At 41.6% G+C, this 19,793-nt stretch overlaps 1 protein-coding gene across 2 annotated transcripts in view; it reads left to right on the plus strand.

The window, feature by feature from the left end:
• Nucleotides 1–8,012: 8,012 nt before the first annotated feature.
• Nucleotides 8,013–19,793, plus strand: part of GALC (galactosylceramidase) — a 46,597-nt gene continuing 34,816 nt past the window's right edge. For both annotated transcript variants that reach the window (XM_034418275.3, XM_034418273.3), the window contains exons 1-4: nucleotides 8,013–8,389; nucleotides 10,083–10,151; nucleotides 13,582–13,645; nucleotides 16,159–16,272. In XM_034418275.3, the coding sequence (XP_034274166.2) occupies nucleotides 8,258–8,389; nucleotides 10,083–10,151; nucleotides 13,582–13,645; nucleotides 16,159–16,272 (379 nt within the window). In that variant the 5' untranslated portion in view covers nucleotides 8,013–8,257. The remainder of the gene's footprint in view (nucleotides 8,390–10,082; nucleotides 10,152–13,581; nucleotides 13,646–16,158; nucleotides 16,273–19,793) is intronic.

The following is a 19,793-nucleotide window of genomic DNA, read 5'->3' on the forward strand; positions in this document are numbered from 1 at the left end:
AAATTTCCGACAAACAACTTATTTCTGTAGCTTTCAGCAGAATGCAGAATGCTTCCCTTCTTATTTAGATTGCCTAAGACTTGATGATTCATAATTGTAACTGTGTGAACTGACTTTGTGACCTGAAAGTTAGGAAAGGGAACAATCATATCCTTTGTTCTTGAAGACTGAACATAATTATATATTAACATCTCATATTCTGCATTCAGTTCACAATGATCATTTTGGCAATGACTTTGAACTTAACTGGCTTAAACTGGTTTAAAAATCTGGTCCAAATTTTCTTGTACTGTCTTGCCTAATGAAGAATTCTGGAGGCTCAACATCTTGCACATCCTTTTTTGTGGATCCTGATAAAAGTATCACTCATCTCTAAATCTTGAATATTTTTATCCTATGGACCAATAGGGCTGCAAATGAGACTTCTGGAAAAATATTGCTCGTAAGTGGTACAACAGCATTGGAAATTGTCTCATTTTGCCAAGCCAAGGTGCTTCTCTATTAATTACCATAAAAAATATAACTTTTCTTCCTGTCGCCTTTAATTGGGTGAAACCAGGAGTGAAATCAACTTACCTTCCCTACCGGTTTGCAAATGTGCACATGCCTTCTGTGCATGCGCAGAGGCTGAAAATCATTGCAAAAAAGGGACTGCATGACATCTGTGTGGGTGGGTGGAGCTTTGCACAGTCGGCCCTACCGTATCATGCGATCCAGATAGAACCGGCTGAATTTCACCCCTGGGTAAAATGGTGTATCACATTGCAACAATTTTTGAACCAAGGTACCTTGATTAGGTACCTAATAGGCTAATTTGTAAAGTGCATCCAAAATCTGGAATCCATGACTTCCATGGAATTGAAATTTGGCAAATTTTATAAAATATTTTAGGACATAAAAATAATCATAAAACAGTTTATGACATAATACAAAATGCCATAACAAATTTTCCATGCTGGTGTTTGACTATACTATACAATTCAACATGGGCTATTTTCAAGGTCAAGGTACGTCTTTAAATATGTCTCAGCTTTTCCAGTGAAGGCAGAACATTAGAAGTTCTGTCATTGTTGAAGCCATTCTGGTAAGGAAACATCTCTGAAACAATGACCCAATGGGGTCATGGGGTGTCTACTATAAAATAAAATCACGTGTTGCTAGCAGTGTAGATATGGAAACTGAAAGCTCAGAGCCTTAGAACAGAAATTCAATATATTGTACTATTGAAGGCCAGACATAATTTTTTTTATCAGAATCAGAAAAATTCATGACTACTTCTAACCGAGAGTAGAAACACTGTACAAATAAAATTAACTGATAAGTTTACTGCCTTTTATGACATTAAGGCAATTTGCCTCACTCAACCTAAAACAGATCCTACTGTGTGATATTCTAAATTTCTTTAGAATATAACTTTTGCCAGCACAGCACCACCTGCAGCTCCCCCCTTGATGTTGCTTCAATGAACCAAATCCAACAAAAAATAATACTCTGTGTAGTTTGCTTTGGGTTCACTGCACATGTCTCTTTCTCATTGACATACAAGTGCTGAGGCACCAGACATAGTAGTGGATTTCTCTTACTCATACAGAGAGCAAAATAAATGGCCTTCATCTGATACATGTCATAGTTGACATATATGATTAAACTTACTTGAACCCTCCCTCCCTGCCAGTAATACATGCAATACATTTGGAATAATTATGTGTCACAGGACTAGGGCAAACAATTTGCAACCTCCTTATCCAAAACAAGCTTACTTTGGAAACAAATGCCATTTATTTTAGTTGTGATAATAAGCAAGTCTAGACTTTATTCAGTTAGTTCTCTAGATTTTGGCTAGGGAATAGGTCTTACTTTTGCTCAATGGAGCATTCTTCTAAGGAAGATTGCTCAAGATTGTTGTCCAATTAAAGTGATACTAGGTAGGGTTAAAAATCTAGGCCTAGACATTTGGAACAATTAAAATGAGGAAACAAAAGTGACATTTTGCCACATAAGTCTGTCTGGTTCATCTTTTATAACCTGCATGTTACAAAGCATAAATAATTAATCTTTCTAGATAAGAAGCAATTATCTTTCAGCCTTTGGCACAAGGTCAGTGTAACTTCAGGCCAAAGAAAGATCAAACGTATTGACTATTTTGCTTTGGATAGCCATACTGTTGTATACCTTTTCTTTAACTAAATTATTTAATTCTAAATAATTAAAATTAATTACTTTGATTTTATTTATCATTAAATGGCAGTTTACAATAATAGGAGAGTTAAAAGCAGAAACATTAAAAACAAAATTAAAATAATAAATTATATATCAGTTTAAAAATGTTTTTTAAAAAATTAGAAAATCTAAAAAGATTAATCCCCTCAAATCAGTAGAGCGACCTCAGCTAGTAGAAACAGCTTGTAACCATATTGCAACATGAGACCCTACAGCAACTTTAGGGTATCCTCCTCAAAATATGTCAGTGATTAGTGGTGAGTGGTAGGATCATATAGAAGCAGCCATTTGGTCCGACAATTTGGACCCATATTTGCTACCTTTTTATATTTAATGCTGGAAACTAATTGGCAGTAAATATAATATCTTCAGTACAGAGGTTCTTGGGAGATATGAAAGAACAGTCGTAGCAGTGAGGTGGAAGCAATTTTTGGAAGCAATTTTACTCCATTCCAGTGCCAGTTACCTTGTACCTGTTGCTTTTTAAGGCAACAAATGCATTTAAAACAAAACCAAAAACCTGTATCATTGACCTGTTCTGAGGGCTGATCTATTTTCTCATTTGTGAGAATTATTTGGTCTGTCTTTTATAGGGTTGCCAGGTCTGCCTTCAAAAAATAGCGGACAAGCGGGGGGAGGGGGGGGGGTTAAGTAGTAAATTTTTTTTAAAAAAAATTACAATTAAATTATATATTTTCTTACAAACATTTTAACACGTATTAAAATAATCACTTCAAAACTTTACTTAAAATTCAAAACATCAAATATATTATAATAATATATAAAATATTAAATTACATTTTACTTTGCTGTCATGTGTATTTTTTATTTGACTGCGCAGCTTTGATCAATTCTTTGTGTTTAAGGAATAATTCTTTAATTTCAGTACAACGTTGAGAAATATTAAAAAATATACAAAGTTCACTTTGAACTGATGGTACAAGCAGTCGGTTACATTAGTCAGTCCACAAATTTCCCATGATGCTGAAAATTCGTTCAATGTTTGCATTTGATACCGGAATTGATGCACAATACTGGAACAGTTTCAGTAAACTTGGAGCTGGCTCTTTCTTGAAAAAGTACGTCCACTTATCAAGGGATGAATCGCCCTGCAGATGAACATAAACTTCTTCTAAGGCAGAAATTTCATCGAAGAGAGTGTTGGGTGGAAGTTCTTCTCGCCATGGTGATAATAACCAGATGTTCGTCATTTCTTCTAAAGTTGGAGGTTTATTGCGATCAATTAGATTGAAACAACTTAGCGTCTCATATACTGAATCGGTGAAATTATACCACTTTTCTAGGTACGCAATGGCTCTTTGATACACGTTGATGGCTTCTTTCTTGAACTTTTGCACGACATTCTCAGGCAAATGTTTTTTACGTAAGGCAAATAAAACTTTCATTCCAAAAAACTGCTCATCGTATTTTTTGTCTCATTCTAACTTATGAAAAAAAAGACAAAACGCGATTCTCCTATCCTTATTCTCTTAGACTGTACAGCTTTAGATTACGTACCATTTCATCATAAAGCTTTTGAATAAAAAAAATGTCCACTATTTTGTGAAAAAAAATAGTGAACATAATGTGAAAAAAGTGGACTGTCCGCTCAAATAGTGGACACCTGGTAAGCCTAGCTTTTACCTTTTGAGATCCCACTGCAGTAATATGCTGACATAATTAGAAAAATAAACCCAGTGCAGATGTGCTGGTACTGTTGTGACCAGGGGTGGGTTCTAAATTTTTTTACTACTGGTTCTGTGGGTGTGGCTTGATGGTCATGTGACAATTCTTTAGGATTTAGCAGAGGTACTGGTCTACCAGGCTTTTAACTGCTTGCAGAGCTGTACCGGTCTACTCATTTGTTTTTGGAGGCATTGGTCTACCCATTTATTTTTGCAAGCACTGGTCTACTCATTTGTTTTTGGAGGCATCGGTCTACCACCACACTGCCTTTTAACACTGATCAGCCCCGCGGCAAGAGTTTAAACAGTTTTTTTCCTTCTAGCCGATCAGCTAGGACTCAGGAGGCAGCAATAGATTGGGGGTGGGGCCAAATAAAAGGTAAGAATAACGCGGGGGGGCAGGGAGGGTGGGAGGGGGAAGAACCGGTTCAGTGACATCATATCGTCACCGCTACTGGCTTGGCGGAACCGGGCGGAACCGGGAGGAACCCACCACCGGTTGTGACCGAGGCCCATGTAGTGATTACCAAACACAATTCAGTCCTGAACAAACTTATTTTATTAAAACAGCTGAAAATTAATTCATTCTCAGCTTAGTCCAAAACAAGTTCTTCATAACCAATCCGTAGGCCTTATCACCAATCTTTGATGTCTTTGGCAATCTGCCAAAGGCTTTTCTTGGCAACCCCCCCCCACAAAGTTCAAGAGACGCTGACAAAAAGCACTGGAATCAATGTTGCTTTTCTACAAAGAACCCAACGGCTCGTTGCTGCTCTTTTAAGCCTTATGGGAGTGGCCAATCATCTTCTGGCTTTACTCCCGAGTCACCCTTTTTGCTTCAGCTGCTTTTGCCTTCTGGCAGCTCTTTGCATGCATGCACTAGGAACAGGCTCCTCCTGTTCCTCTGGCTCTCTGCTGTACACCTCTGGAGGCTCAGGAGTCCGCACATCGCTCCCAGGTGGTCTGGCCCCATCTTTGCCTCTGACACAGAACCCTCGTCTGAGCCTTCCCCTGACTGCAGGACTGGCCCATTGTCCTCCCCAGCCTCCTCATTGTCCGACTCTGCTGCCAGGTCCGCAGGCTGCTGGCGGACCACAACAGGTACACCAGAAGAGGGGAAGACCTCTTCTGTGCCTGGGAACACTTTGGAAAAAAAATAATTTTTAGGTGCATCCCAGTGCAGTGGAAGGCATGAAACATGGCGCTCTGTTCTTGGTTGGCTTGAGAAGGAAATAAGAGAAAACCATTGTGCTTAGAAGATTGTGCACAGAAAACTGTGCTTAGCTATTAGCCAGAAAGGGTGTCTATTGAATTGCTGATGGTTCTCTACATAGCTTGGGCTTCAAACTCATATTATCATTCATATTATCTCCAAATAACCAAAAGAATCTCAAATGCATTTTAAATTCAACTAAGAATGGTTCGGAGGTGGAAAGACTGATCAGCACCCATTAGCACCCTGAACTAGATGGTTTCTCTATAGGTCTTAAAAGGGATGGGAAGACTTCAGATTTCACATAATCAAAAGTATAAACATGATATACATATACTTGCATCCTAACCTACATATACTTCTATTACTACAGGTAGCCACATTTAATGGTGACAATTGGGATTGGCAATTCCATTGCTAAGTGTCATGGTTATTAAGCAAGACATCAGGTAATTGTGATGGCCTTACAGGCTTACTTCCTCTGTAGTTGTTAAATGAATCAATCAGCTCATTAAGTTAGGCATAATGCGACTGTGTCTTGTGATTTTGCTGCTGGCTTCTCCATTGACTCTGCTTGTCAGAAGCTGGCTGTGAAGTGTGCCAAGGATGGCGATCCTGTGAATACAAAGTGCTTTTTCAGGAGGCAACCGGACTTTCTTGTTTTTCTTTGAAGAGTTTCATTTCTCATCCAAGAAGCTTCTTCAGCTCTGTGAAGCTTCTTGGTTGAAAAGCTAAACATCTTAAAAACAAAGCAGAGCAGAGCAAAATGTCCAGTTGCCTCCTGAAAAAGCATCTTTGGGACAACCATGACCTGGATGACTGAGATTCTCCATAGACATTTAGTCGTGCACTTTGGGATGAACATCCTTCGAATGGTGCAGGAATGTGACTGGATTTCCAGAAAAATCGCAGACTACAGGAACCATTTGCACTTCAGTTTGAGATGCAGGCAATCAGACTCATCTCCAATAGTCTGCGCCTGTCTTCAACAGTGAAGGGACACGGGACAGAAAACATCCTGCAGGCAAGAGCCTCAGGAAATGGCCCAAGCTCCGTCTGGAACCTATCCGGGTCCATCAGGCACCTGGGGCGGAACCACCTCATCGGTTCCGCCTCCCTGCGGCAGGGTGTGGCGGTTCAAAGGGCAAAGCGAAGGAGGGAGTGATCTGACCATGACAAGGGCTCGATCGCTATATCCCCTATCTCGAGACCACTCAGCCACTGACCAGAGACAAAAACCAGGTCCAGAGTGTTTCCCCCCGTGTGAGTAGGGCCATGAACTAATTGGGTCAGGTCCATGGCCGTCATGGAAGCCATGAACTCCTGAGCCACCTCAGATGCCTCACCGACGGATGGCAGGTTGAAGTCCCCCATGACCATAAGTCTAGGGGTATCAATCGCCACCGCGGCTATAACGTTGAGTAGTTCAGGCAAGGCCGCTGCCACGTGGCAGGGAGCCAGGTACGTAACCAGCAGGCCCATCTGCACCCCATGACCCCATTTCACAAGGAGGGACTCACATCCGGCCGTCTGATGAACAGTGGCCTCCCTCGGACCAAGACCCTATTTAATGATAACTGCCATCCCCCCGCCCCTTCCCTGTGACCTTGGCTGATGAAATGCCCGGAAACCGGGTGGGCACATCTCTACGAGAGGGACTCCCCCCTCCTGGCCCAACCAGGTCTCCGTAATACCCACCAGGTCCGCTCCCCCCTCCTGAACAAGATCACAAATGAGTGGGGCTTTATTTACCACGGACCTGGCATTGCATAGCATCAGCCGAAGGCCCAGGGCCTGAGGGTCTGTGCCACCTGGGGAACGAGAAGAGCATTGGGGGCCGGAGCGTGCCACCGCTTGAAGACAGTGAGCACGCACTCCCGCAACTTGATGTGGCCCCCTACTCTCGCCATATCTGCCCCTCCCACCTACAGTACTGATGTAATGTCTATCAACAGCACAAGCTCTAACCCTCTCCTTGGCCCCGGATTCTGCATCTCGTCCGCCGTGCTCTTCAGATGGACTAGACCCCGTCCCACGTGGGTTAATCCCTGAACCCATACAACCCACCCCCCTCCCGGGAGGCCCCCCAGCCTCATTATTTACATTATTATTTAAAACCAATTAAAATCTTTATATTGATAGTCCAGCCTGACGGAACTACAATTGAACTACATATGCTAGTTTTGTGGCCGCTCAAGAAAAAGTCAGGCACAGGAACGATTTTGTGGCTCCCGGTGTTTTCTTTTCTGTGGGAAACTGGTCCAAATGGCTCTTTTGAGTGTTTAAGGTTGCAGACCCCTGGTTTAGTACAAATGTGGGGAAAAAACATAGGGCTGAAGATTGTCCATCAGCAGCAAAACTCTCCCCAAACAGGAATAGGACCACATTTGGTGGAGAGAGGGAAGGAAGGAGGGAGGAAGAGGGAGAGAAAGAGGGCAAAGAGTTGTCCAAAGCATGGGTCTCCAACCTTGGCAACTTTAAGACTTGTGGACTTCAACTCCCAGAGTTCCTCAGCCAGCAAAGCTGGGAGTTGAAGTCCACAAGTCCTAAAGATGCCAAGGTTGGAGATTCCTGGTCCAAACTGTGAAGGGAAGAACACACACAGGACCGACTCCCCACTCCACGTCGTTCCACCCAAGGAAATAAAATCCTCCAGTGGTGTTAGAGGGGAGAAGCCACGCTCTGCATGCTTTCCCCCACTTTATTACAAGGAACATGGTTCTCATTTGCTGTTAAAATCACCGCAAGGCATATTAATCTTTCAACTCCTCAAGGGCGTTGCAGCGCCGACGGTACGCAATGGTTGAAAAAGCGCAAGGGCCCCGATCTGCAAGCCCTTTTCCTTAATAACAATCCAGTCCCCGCACGTGACCTGGAGATTACGTCATCGCCAAGGCGTGGGGGCGGGGGTGGGAGGCGCGAAACAGAGCCGCCCCGCCGCTCAAAAGACTTAGCTCCCTTTTCTTTCCGCGCCGCCAGTTTTGCCCGCCTGGTCACGTGATCGCGTGTCACATGACCGTGCTTCCGATAAGGAGCGGGGCTTCAGCCGCCTCCCGAGGATTTCCTCCGAGAGAGGGGATGCGGTCGGTTGGCTGTCCCTGGTCGCCCTGAGCGCGGCGGTTCCTTCGACCTGCCAAGGATGCGGCTTTGGTCTTTGCTGTGGCTGCTGGGCTGCAGAGCGGCTGCTTGGTGGAGCGACGATTACTCGCTGGATGATGCCGTCGGGCTGGGGCGGCAGTTGGATGGCATCGGAGCCATTAGCGGCGGCGGGGTGGGTGAACGGAGACCCCGGGCGGGCTGGGAGCGGGTCGGACAATCCGTTGCGGTTGGGTGGGTGGTGTTTGCAGAGGCTTTTCACAGCCTGACGGAAATCGTCCCAGGAAAAATCCTGCGAATGTGAGAACCCGAAGCTCGGGTCGCTTCCTAGTTGGAAGCACTGCTGATGTCCCGTATCCTCTGCTTACCTTGGGGACAAAGTACAGTAACAACCGCGCTCAGAGGCAAAGTAGGCAAAATAGAGAACCCGTTCTGAACTCAGAGGCGTTTCCTGTAAAAAAAAAGAAAGATCTGAGCTGTCAAGTTTGATCAGATTCTTCTTACAGGAAACGCCTCTAAGGAGATATGAGCGTGGTTGTTACTTAATTTTAAGTCGTATATTATATGCACATATTAACTCAATTTATTGCTCCTGTGTTCGATGCATATAATACTGTACATTAATAATAATAAGTAGCTTCCAGGAAAAGTTGCTGTAACTTGCATGACATTTTTTATATTTTATTTTTCCAATGAGGATGAACAGGGTTTCCTTACAGAACTTATAATACCTAACAGGCAAATTTTATTATCCCAAGTTGGGAAGCTATTACATCAGGTAGGGGATATAAAGAAACAGACATAATTGGGCAGTGTGTTGCATTATGTGCTTAAAGGTAAGATATATTCTCCAGCTTTGTTCAGTGGGGGCAGAGGAGAGAGGGAAATGGGCAAGGAAATGTCTTTGTTTTTTTTTAGAAGCTGGATTTGAATTTTTGCCATTTGGATTTCAATGGATGAAGCTTTGTACACTGGTTTTCTAAAATAACCAAATAGAGAAAAGGGGTGTTTTCAGGTAAGAATTTGGAGGCAGGAGAAAGAAGTGATCAATGTCAACAATGGACATGCAGGGATATATTTCATTGTGAGCAGTAAAATATAGGAAGGTAATGGAAACTGATAAGACAAGTGGGGTAAAAATAAGATTTTATTAGGTAAAATAAAGGCACACTCAAGTTGAAACCTTATTTCTAATTATTTATTATTTCTTGGACAAATCCTTTTGATTTTCTTTGACAAGAAATTGGAAGTAATTTGTTACTGCTTTCTTTGGCTAATTTTTTTTTCTGAATTCCTTGTCAAATTTATAAGGGATTTTCTGTTGATCTCCACATTTGATCCTACATGGTATTTTGAGATCAGCATGGTTGGCTAGCTATCTGTTAAATTCAGTATTTGCAGAAAACATATGTAGAGGCTAGGGCAGTGATGGTGAATCTTTTCGGCGCTGAGTGCGTGCATGTACATGCATGTGCATGTGCTGGAAACCCGAAGACCAGCTGGCTGGCATGCACATGCCTGTTTTTTGGCCGTTTTCCGGACCATTTTTTGGGCCGTTTTCATGCTGTTTTCCGGTGCTCTGGCACCCTCAAAGACCAGCTGGCCAGCACGCATGTGCGCTCCGGAAACCAGAAGAGCAGGTGGCAATGGCATGCATGCCTACAGAGAGGGCTTTGTATGCCACCTCTGGCATGCGTGCTATAGGTTCACCATCACGGGGCTAGGACAAGATTTTTTTTGAAGACAGGAATAATGAACGAAACATGGGAAAATGGGCATGGAAAATGATTATCTGATACTTCTGATCAGTAGTATCATTATGTATAAGTATTAATTCCAAACATTTTTCTTCCTAATTCTTTTTCTAGGCTACCTCACGTCTTTTAGTGAATTATCCAGAGCCTTATCGATCTCAGATTTTAGATTATCTTTTTAAGGTAATTATTGCCTTATTGGATTGATTTTAAGTAGAACTTTAATTGTTTTCTGAGGGAGAGAGTGGGGGAGAGGGAGGGAGAGGAAATGCCATTGAGTTACTCTTTTAGCCCAGAATCTTAACTACCAGAATGATTCAGAGACCCAATAATGAATGAGAAGGATAAGAATTTGCTTATAAATCTGCTTATAAAAATATGTTTAAAATACTTCAAGCAAATCCCTTCATATATACATGTACCAAAAAAATGAATATAAATCTAAAAGCATGATTGTGATGAAAGTTTGAGAGAATTAGTGAAAGATTCAAGACTCTTGAGATGTTCTGAATATGGGCCAGAGCACCTTTTGCTATATCAAGAGGTGATAATGGGAGCAAGTGGACATTGAAGAAATTGTAAATAAAAGAAATTAGAATGAAAATTGAATGACTGAAGGAAGAGAAAACACAAGTACCTTATCAAAAAGCTAGAACAGAATAGAATAACAGAGTTGGAAGGGATCTTGGAGGTCTTGTAGTCCAACCTCCTGCTTAGGCAGGAAACCCTACACCACTTCAGACAAATGATTATCCAATCTCTTCTTAAAAACTTCCAGTGTTGGAGCATTCACAACTTCCAAAGGCAAGTTGTTCCACTGATTAATTGTTCTAACTGTCAGGAAATTTCTCCTTAGTTCTAGGTTGCTTAGAACTAATTAGTTCTTAGAACTTGATTAGTTTCCATCCATTGCTTCTTGTCTTGCCTTCAGGTATTTTGGAGAATAGCTTGACTTCCTCTTCTTTGTGGCAATCCCTGAGATAATAGAACACTGCTATCATGTCACCACCTAGCCCTTCTTTTCATTAAACTAGATATACTCAATTCCAAAGCTATTAGCAGGTAGATTAATCTCCCAATAGAAAACAAATGAAACTAGACATAAAGAGGATGTGGAAGCTGTTTGGAACAAAATGAAAAGGATTACTAATGGAAAGTATGAAGATGCTTGGTAAAATGATAAAATTACAGAGAATGTAGATTTTCCTTCCCTTTCCCTTTCTCTTTAATTTCTTTCCCTTACAAATGTATTCCTCTTCTATACTTTACATATCATTACTTGCCTTGAATGAAAATAATATGGTGGGTATACAATCTGGTTGAGCAATGGGATATATTTTTGGAAGCACTTGAGAAAAAAAAATACTAATGACTGGAGAAGGCAGAACTGGTTTTCTTCCAACAAATTTTATAAAATGTTTTCAGAATTTCTTTAATAATTTTGGTGTTGCTTGGCAGTGAGCTCTCATATGATCTAAAATTGGTTATCTGAAGGATACATCTGGTATATAGCCAATAATGTCTATTACACCCACATGATCCTGTAACAATCTCAGAAATTATGCAAACTTACATTCTTGTACCATTACATTAAATAATGCAAGTACATAATTCATATCAGTTTCCTGGTTTGTCCCCTTTATATATTGGCTGTCTTTTTTCTTAATCTTATGGCTTTTTACTTGGAAGTTCCTTTAGGGCTAGTTCTTGTTTTTCTCCAATAGTATTGGATGATATACAGATAGTCCTCGCTTACCAACCACAGTTCAGTGACTCTTTGAAGTTGTAGTGGTGCTGAACAAGTGGTACGACTGGTCTTCTAACTCAACATCTCACCACTGTAGTTACATGATTATGACATGGGCACTTGGCAACTGGCTCACACTTAATAATGGTTACAATGGCCCTCAGTGTCAAGTGAACAGCATTTGCAACCTTTCTTGTAAAGTTAAATCTCCCCCACTCAGCGGCAACCACCCCCAAGCCGCAAATTACTCATAGGGTGCTATGGGCACCGATGCAATTTTACTCACATTATGTTGTGCATTACAACCACATTGGTTAGCAATCAGAATTCCAGTCCCAATGACTTGACTGTCGTTAAGCAGGGACTACCTGTGGAAAAATCAAACATAGTCTGTTTGAACTTTCTGAAGTAATCCAGAAAGAAAATGTGAATAGAAGCAGAGATTGGATTCGCATTGTACTTAAACCAGTGATAGCAAACCTTTTGGCTTGGCATATCAAAATATGCCTAACTTGACTTTGCTGGCATGTCACACACACACATGCACACGCACACACACGAATACACACACGCACATACACACACACATGACCAAAAGATAATCATTTCTCTATCTTCCTCCCATCTAAACCACTCTAAACAGCGGCATTCAGCAACAGTGCCAGTGCTAGAACTGAAGTAGATACACAGACCTTGTCTTCAGTCCTGGTGCCACTGCTGTCAGTCACTCAAAAAGTGGAGGGTCTGCGGTGGTGGAAGAGTATGACCCTCTTGCACAACTTCTAGAGAGCACAGGAAAGCACACCCATTCTTGTGTGACCTCTGCAGTCTCCAACTTTCACAATAGGATGGGACATTCTTTTGAGAACAGTTGATGTTGGATGCTGGTAAATGCTGGTGTGTCCACCAAAATACTGTGGCATGTCATCTTTGACATATATGTCTTGGTTCACCACCACTGTATGGAGTCATAGTATGTTGACATGCCATTTGTGAACTACAGAAATTCAGGCAATATCCTAGAAGGCAGCAAAATTATGAATGCTAACTCTTTGCTTCCCTGTAAGAGTCTTCTGGAGTTTTGCAGTTGAAATATGGACTTGGGTATTGGGATTTGTAAGTCATAGTTAGATCTTAGCATTCCATGTGAATTTATTCACTATGATGCAAGGGTGAAATCCAGCAGGTTCTGACAGGTTCTGGAGAACCGGTAGTGGAAAATTTTGAGCAGTTCGGAGAACCGGTAGCGGAAATTTTGAGTAGTTGGGAGAACTGGCAAATATCACCTCTGGCTGGCCCCAAAGTGGGGTGGGAATGGAGATTTTGCAATATCCTTCCCCTATGAGTGGGGAGGGAATGGGGCTTTTGCAGTATTCTTCCCCTGGAGTGCGGTGGGATTGGAGATTTTGCAGTATCCTTCCCCTGGAGTGGGGTGGGAATGGAGATTTTGCAGTATCCTTCTGCCACGCCCACCAAGCCACACCACGCCCACCAAGCTACGCCCAAAGAACTGGTAGTAAAAAAATTTGGATTTCACCACTGCCATGATGTATGAATCCTACTTAGTGGGTTGATATACTTGTCTGAACTATCTGAAACAATATAATGTTTTGAGGAATGAATGGAACATTTTAAGAAAGTTGACCTGATGAAAAAGAAGGAAGGAAGGAAGGAAGGAAGGCCAATGTAGAGTGTTATCATTTTCATAAAATGTAGGGAGGGAGGAAATAGTGTAATTATTCTTTTTAGAATCATGAGGAGTTCATGTTAATTAGGAGGAAGCCTATTAACATGAGTGTGATAACAGTGGAATGTTGTTTACCAAACATAAACATTAACACTTCTTTTTTATTCTTTTGTTTCAAGCCAAATTTTGGTGCCTCCTTACAGCTCCTCAAAGTAGAGATTGGTGGTGATGCACAGACTACAGGTATTTAAATTTGGGTTTTCAGGAAAGGTTTGTACCATCAGCGAATGAGAGCCCTTGAGGTAATAGTGCTGATATGTATTCTTCTGCAAATGAATGGTTTTTTATAACACACTCCTCCATTCCTTTCTTGCATATATTCTGGAACAGGGGTCCCCGACGTTTTGGACCTCAGGGACCACCGAGTTCATAATTTTAAATCCTGTGGACCACTAATATGAATCTAGCACGCCGCTTGTTGAAGCGCCTGGACTCCCAGTGATAGGATGGGGTCCTTCAGGCACTCTCCCTCCTTTCTCTCTCTTTTTCTCTCTCCCCCCTCTCTCCCTCTCTCTCTCTCCCCTTTCTCTCCCACTCATTCTCTCTCCCACTCTTTCTCTTTTATTCTCTCTTTCTCTCTCTCCTCCCCTCTCCCTTCTCTCTCTCATTCTGATTCTCTTTCGCTCTGATTCTGTTTCATTCTTTCTCTTTCTCTCTCTCCTACTCTCTCATTCTAATTCTCTCTCACTCTGATTCTGTTTCATTCTCTCTCTTTCTCTCTCTCACCCTCTTTCTTTCTCATATCTCTCCCACTTTCTCTCTCTCATCTCTCTTTTTTTCTCTCTCTCTCTTTCTTTCTCCCCCCTCTCTTTCTCTTTCTCTCTCTTTCCCTTTCTCTCTCTCTCATTTTTCTTCCCCCTCTTTCTCTTTCTCTCTCTCATCTCTCTTTCTCCCCTTCTTTCTTTCTCTCTCTTTCTCCCACCCCCCTTGCACCATTACTTCATTCCCACCAGCGAGGGCTGTGCTGCAAAGTTGCAAGTTGCACTCTCTCTATGGCGGAGATTTACAGCTCCACTATGAGCTGCCTGGCCAGAGCTCTAGTCACAGGACTGGCCATTGCTCATCCCGGAGCAACTCCTCCACCTGGGTGTGCCTGCGGACCACCAAAATTTTCTCGCAGACCACCAGTGGTCCGCGGACCACCAGTTGGTGACCACTGTTCTAGACGGTGTGCATGGAAATTCTTAGGGGGAGCCTGGAATCCCCACAGAGCGCGTCCCTGTGTGGCGGATTGGGGGCTCCTACCCAGTATAGCTTTTATGCTATAATGGTGGGTTAGAGGGAATAAAATACTGCCCATGCACCAACAGGTCTGGTGAGTGGTAGATAGCTCATCAGTATTGACTGAAGGCGGAGACCTCATTGGTCAGAATGACTTCTGAAGAACAGCACATGGTGTGGTGGCAGCCACTTGAACAGGGTGTGTACAGCAGTGTAGAAAGCAAAGGAATGACTACTACACTATATATTTCCCAAGAAAATCATGTTAATTGTGGCAAAACCTAACAATGACCCCAAGTACGGGGGGCCCTTAAAGAGGGCAGGGGTGCTAAGAATCTCCCAGTCCGCTAGAAGCATGATAAACCCAAAACTACTACTGGGAAAGCAAAGGGAAATCATCAAAGCCATTAAAAAGCGAAAGTTAGAATATTTTGGAAATGTGATGCGACACCCAGAAAAATACGGCATCCTTCACTTAACCCTCCAGGGAAAGATTGAAGGCAAATGAGGTCCAGGCAGAAGAACACCATGGATTCAAAACGTAAGGGAATGGTTTGGACAAAACTCAGCAGCACTTTTTCATACGACTGTTGACAAAAATAGGATTGCCAACATGATTGCCAACGTCCAATGACGGATATGGCACAAGAAGAAGAAGAAGTGCATGGGAGATCCTGTAATATTCCAATATGTGCTAGGTTAATATTGGATAATGTATTGATAGATCCTTAATTCTAAGTGATACTTGCAAACCTGCAAGTAAGTTTTGCATGATATAACATGCATTTTCTCTACTTCCCTCCATATGATTGTATTAACTGTACTAATTGAACAAAATAGGGCCACTTTGTTTAAAAAATCAGCAAGTAAATCTGGTGCCAACTGTTAGAATTGTGAGGTTGCTCCTTATGTAGCAAGTTTATTTCAGGCACATAGAAAATGGAAAAACAAGTTTAGCCTGTGGTAAAGCAATTTTATTAAAGACTTAGTATCTGCCAATGTAGATAATTGAAGAACTATTTAAGGATCTGGATGGTTGATAGGCAGAGTGTACAACTGCTCATAGTGATTGTTTACCGAAGAAAACTCTAAATCTAGTCTGAAATTTGGTATCATGCTTACAGTTCCATTTTTAAAGTTCCATTTTGAAACTTATGTCTAAAATATAGGAGTGACTGTTCTTGGCACATAATTGTTTTCTATTGAAAAGCTTTGCAATCTGTTATTACTAGCTAGTCATACAATTATGTTTTTAAAATGAAGATTATAAAGATGAATGTGATAGAGACAATTACCTGTATTAATGCTTCTGCCCTTGACATTATCTTGTGGGCTAAAATAGAATAATGTTTTCATATTCAGTTTCATTACACATATGTATTTTCATATGTTTTTGGAAAATACGCTGGAGTAAAAATAATTGAAGGTCTTGCATTTAATGAAATACAAAGATGATTTTTATTTTCCATTCCTAGATGGCACTGAACCCTCCCACATGCATTATGAAAATGATGAAAATTATTTCCGTGGCTATGAATGGTGGCTGATGAAAGAAGCTAAAAAGAGAAATCCTTCCATTAAATTGATTGGTAAGAACTGGAGGCCTTTGAGATATGATGCTTTGGTATCTTGATAGTATAATTTGAAAACAGCTTGGTGATTCATTTTTAATTATAATCTCTTAATGCCAAGTGAAATATCCAGTTTATGTTATAAATAATTTTATTTTGTACTCATCTGGATTTCAGACTAAGCCAAATTCCTAGTTGCTGTCTTTGTATCCTGGCTGGCAAAGCGTAAGGAACAGAAACAGGTTAAAAAGGGGTTTGAGGCTTTCATCACATGCTTGCAGCAATCATCTCATGTTCCACGACTTAGCCTCTTCTATTTCCTGTTCCTGGCTGGGAAATAAACCCTGTATATTGCTTGCCACTTATCTAATCAGGGAACATGGGGACGTTATTTGGAATGGAGAAGTAGCCATGAGCATCGGTCTTGTACTCTTGGCCATTAAGCTGGTTCAAAGTAATGTGTGAATATGGCGGTAGCAACCTACACCACATTCTGAAATAAAAATGTTCTCTAGAAGTTGAACTTTGCTATTTTTCTGAAAGTCTTATTACAGTGCAAATACCCATGTTGCAATACATCCTGAACCCTGTGATTTGTTGGAGAATCTGCTGACTAGATTGCATACCCTACATCAGGGATCGACAACCTTAAACACTCAAAGAGCCACAAAGGTCCTAACCGGAAGCCCCCCACTCAATTCTGGAGCTAACCGGAAGCTCGGTTCCCCCACCACAGAGTCTCCTCCTAGCGAGGTGTCATTTTTTTCCTCTACGGGTCCTAACTGAAAGCCCTATCAATTGTGGAACTGACCGGTGACAGGGAGCCGTAGCAGAGAGATGAAACAGCCACATGTGGCTCCAGAGCCGCGGGTTGCTGACCCTTGCCATACACAATGTTTCTTGACATTCATGGACTGCATGTGTTTACTGGTTTCCTAGCAAAAAGTCTAGCTTTGTGTTGCTTTGTATATAATAATACAGGTAGTCTTTGCTTAATGAGGTTAAACATATTCTTAACATATTCAGAATTATGAGACTGAATGAATGATACTTATGTCTGGCTTTTGAAGTCATGGCCATTGCAGTGCCCTCTTGGTCATGTGGTCAACATTCAGGCACTTGGCCTCCCACCTGCATTTATGATCATGAGATGCATTCCATCTTTCTTCCCCTCTTTCTTTTGATTGCCCTAGGCTCCATCACTCTTGCCACCCTGCAATCATTGCCCCTGCTGTTCTGCAGCATTTGCTTCACTGCCTTTGCTGACCTTTGCTCCACCATTCTTGTTGCCTCAGCTGAACTTTTCTGCCTTCTTCCTCCCTTGCCAGGGACTGCTGCCGCAGCATGACATCATCTTTTGATGTCATGTGTAGCCCTCCTGAGATCTTGCAAGGTTTCTAAGACACCTGCAATCTTGGCATAGATAGTGACTGAGTGCAGGGTGGCCTAAAGAGCAAAAATAGAGAAGATAGGTGAATGGGAAAGTTGAAGTGGAGGCAAGCCCAGCAGGGAAGAAGAAGCCTGAGGTCCTACAGTGGCATGGTACTGGCTTAACAAGTACAACTGGGGCTACTGAAACTATTAAGCAGTGCAGTCATGTGATGTTTCCCCTAACAACTGCATTGTTTAGCAGCAAAAATTCTGGTCCCAAACAGGGTTGTTAAACAAGGACTACCTGTAAGGACTTGCTTCAGTTGTGGTTCTTCTGTTTGGCCTACATACTTCAGCCTGCCTCTGATATCTCCTTGAGCATTGTGGCTCTGTCCACTGACACAGTAGAGCCAAGCTTGGCTCATTACTCATCACTTATCCCTTCCAGCTCAAAACAAGTAATTGGAGAAGGCAGTAAGCCAGAATATGCTTTCTAGGGAATCAATCCTATTGCATCAGATTGGAATTTGCCTCTGATCAGATCTCTCCCCAGTCATTGTAAAGCTTAGAATGAAGGAGTCTGTACTTTTTTAAAGAGATATTTGCTGATGGATAATACCAGAAGGATTGTTAATTAAGTAAATCTACAACGCTGAAAAGTGTAGTCTGAGCCTGTTTTCTGGGAGTAATTCCTAAGTGTGCTGTAGTGGATTGAATTTTGAATACTTTTTATTATTTTATTATCATCCTAGATGAATAATACCATCTACTTCTTCCTCTGCAATAGCACTAGGCTTCCCTTTAAGGGGAGATGGGCATAAAAAGTTAATAATAAATACAATTAATAAAATAAAAATTTATTAGCGCTGGAATCAGTGATAATTGTGCTTCCAAGGTCTTGCTGCATTCGTGAAAATACTGAAAGCAGCACTGTGGCAAACCCTGTCACAATTTCACATGTATGTTTGTCATAATGCACATAGAAAATACACATAGTTAGGCTTAGAACTGTCAGCCAGTTCTGACAGTTCTGGAGAATCGGTAGCAGAAATTTTGAGTAGTTTGGAGAACCGAAAAATACCGTCTCTGGTTGTATCCTAAAGCAACAATATATTTATTTAAGCTTTCCCAGAAGGCGGAAAAAAGACTTGGTTACTTTAAAACAACAAGGTCATTCAGCATTAGGGTCCTTTTGCATTGTTAAAAGCGAATTGCTCTTCCCCCAAATCATTTGGAAGTAGCAGCATTTATTTGCTGCCTCTGGAGTCCCAGCTGATCAGAGTCCCAGCTGATTGGCTGGGTCTTCTTTTGTTGCCCTGCACAGGAGAACAGAGCTGGAAAGCAGGTTAGTGGGGTGGGGAGGAAATGGGGATTTTACAGTATCCTTCTCCTGTCACACCCACCAAGCCACACCCACAGAACTGGTAACAAAAAAATTTGAATACCACCACTGGTTAGGCTGGTATCATGAAATCACAATCTTCCTTTGATTCCCTTAGGCTCCCCTGCCTGAAGATGCTGCTCCTTCCAAATGATTTGGGAGAAGAACAATTTTCTTTTAACAATGCAAAAGGACCCTAAATGTTGAATGACCCTAATGTTGAAGTAGTTATTAGAGCTCTGTGTGCTTTGAAAAAGATTGTGAAGTGCTTGAAACTTTGCATGAATCGCACACTGCTTTTGTTCCTTGTTGTTTTAAAGCAACCAAGTCTTTTTTCCGCCTTCTGGGAAAGCTTAAATAAATATATTGTTGCTTTAGGATTTACTTTCCTTAAAAGCACCATCTCTTTTTCAAGATTGTGGAGGAGCCTGGAAAAAAAGTGCTTTTGTTAGTAACAATACTCCTTTAATTACATTTATTGTTATCTCTCCTAAAGTATTTTTTTTTTAAATTTAAATTTGCATTGTGAAAGTAGTAGTATTAAAAATAAAAATGGTCTGCTTTTCAGGTAAATGCGATTAATGCAGTTGATAGTATGTGAGAACAAACTAATTTGGGGTGCTAATCCTTGTTTAAGAACCATTTGTTCAGCAAACTTCAATTACGAAGGCACTAAAAAAATGGTACTTACATCCAGTCCTTGAAATTATGGCAGTTGCGCCACCCCGCTGTCATGTGACTAAAATTTGTGTGCTCGGCAGCCCAAATAATTTCATAGAGCACTTCA

The sequence above is a fragment of the Pantherophis guttatus genome, chromosome 1 (assembly GCF_059756535.1).
Source record: "Pantherophis guttatus breed Tessera chromosome 1, ASM5975653v1, whole genome shotgun sequence".
Classification (NCBI taxonomy): Eukaryota; Metazoa; Chordata; class Lepidosauria; order Squamata; family Colubridae; genus Pantherophis; species Pantherophis guttatus.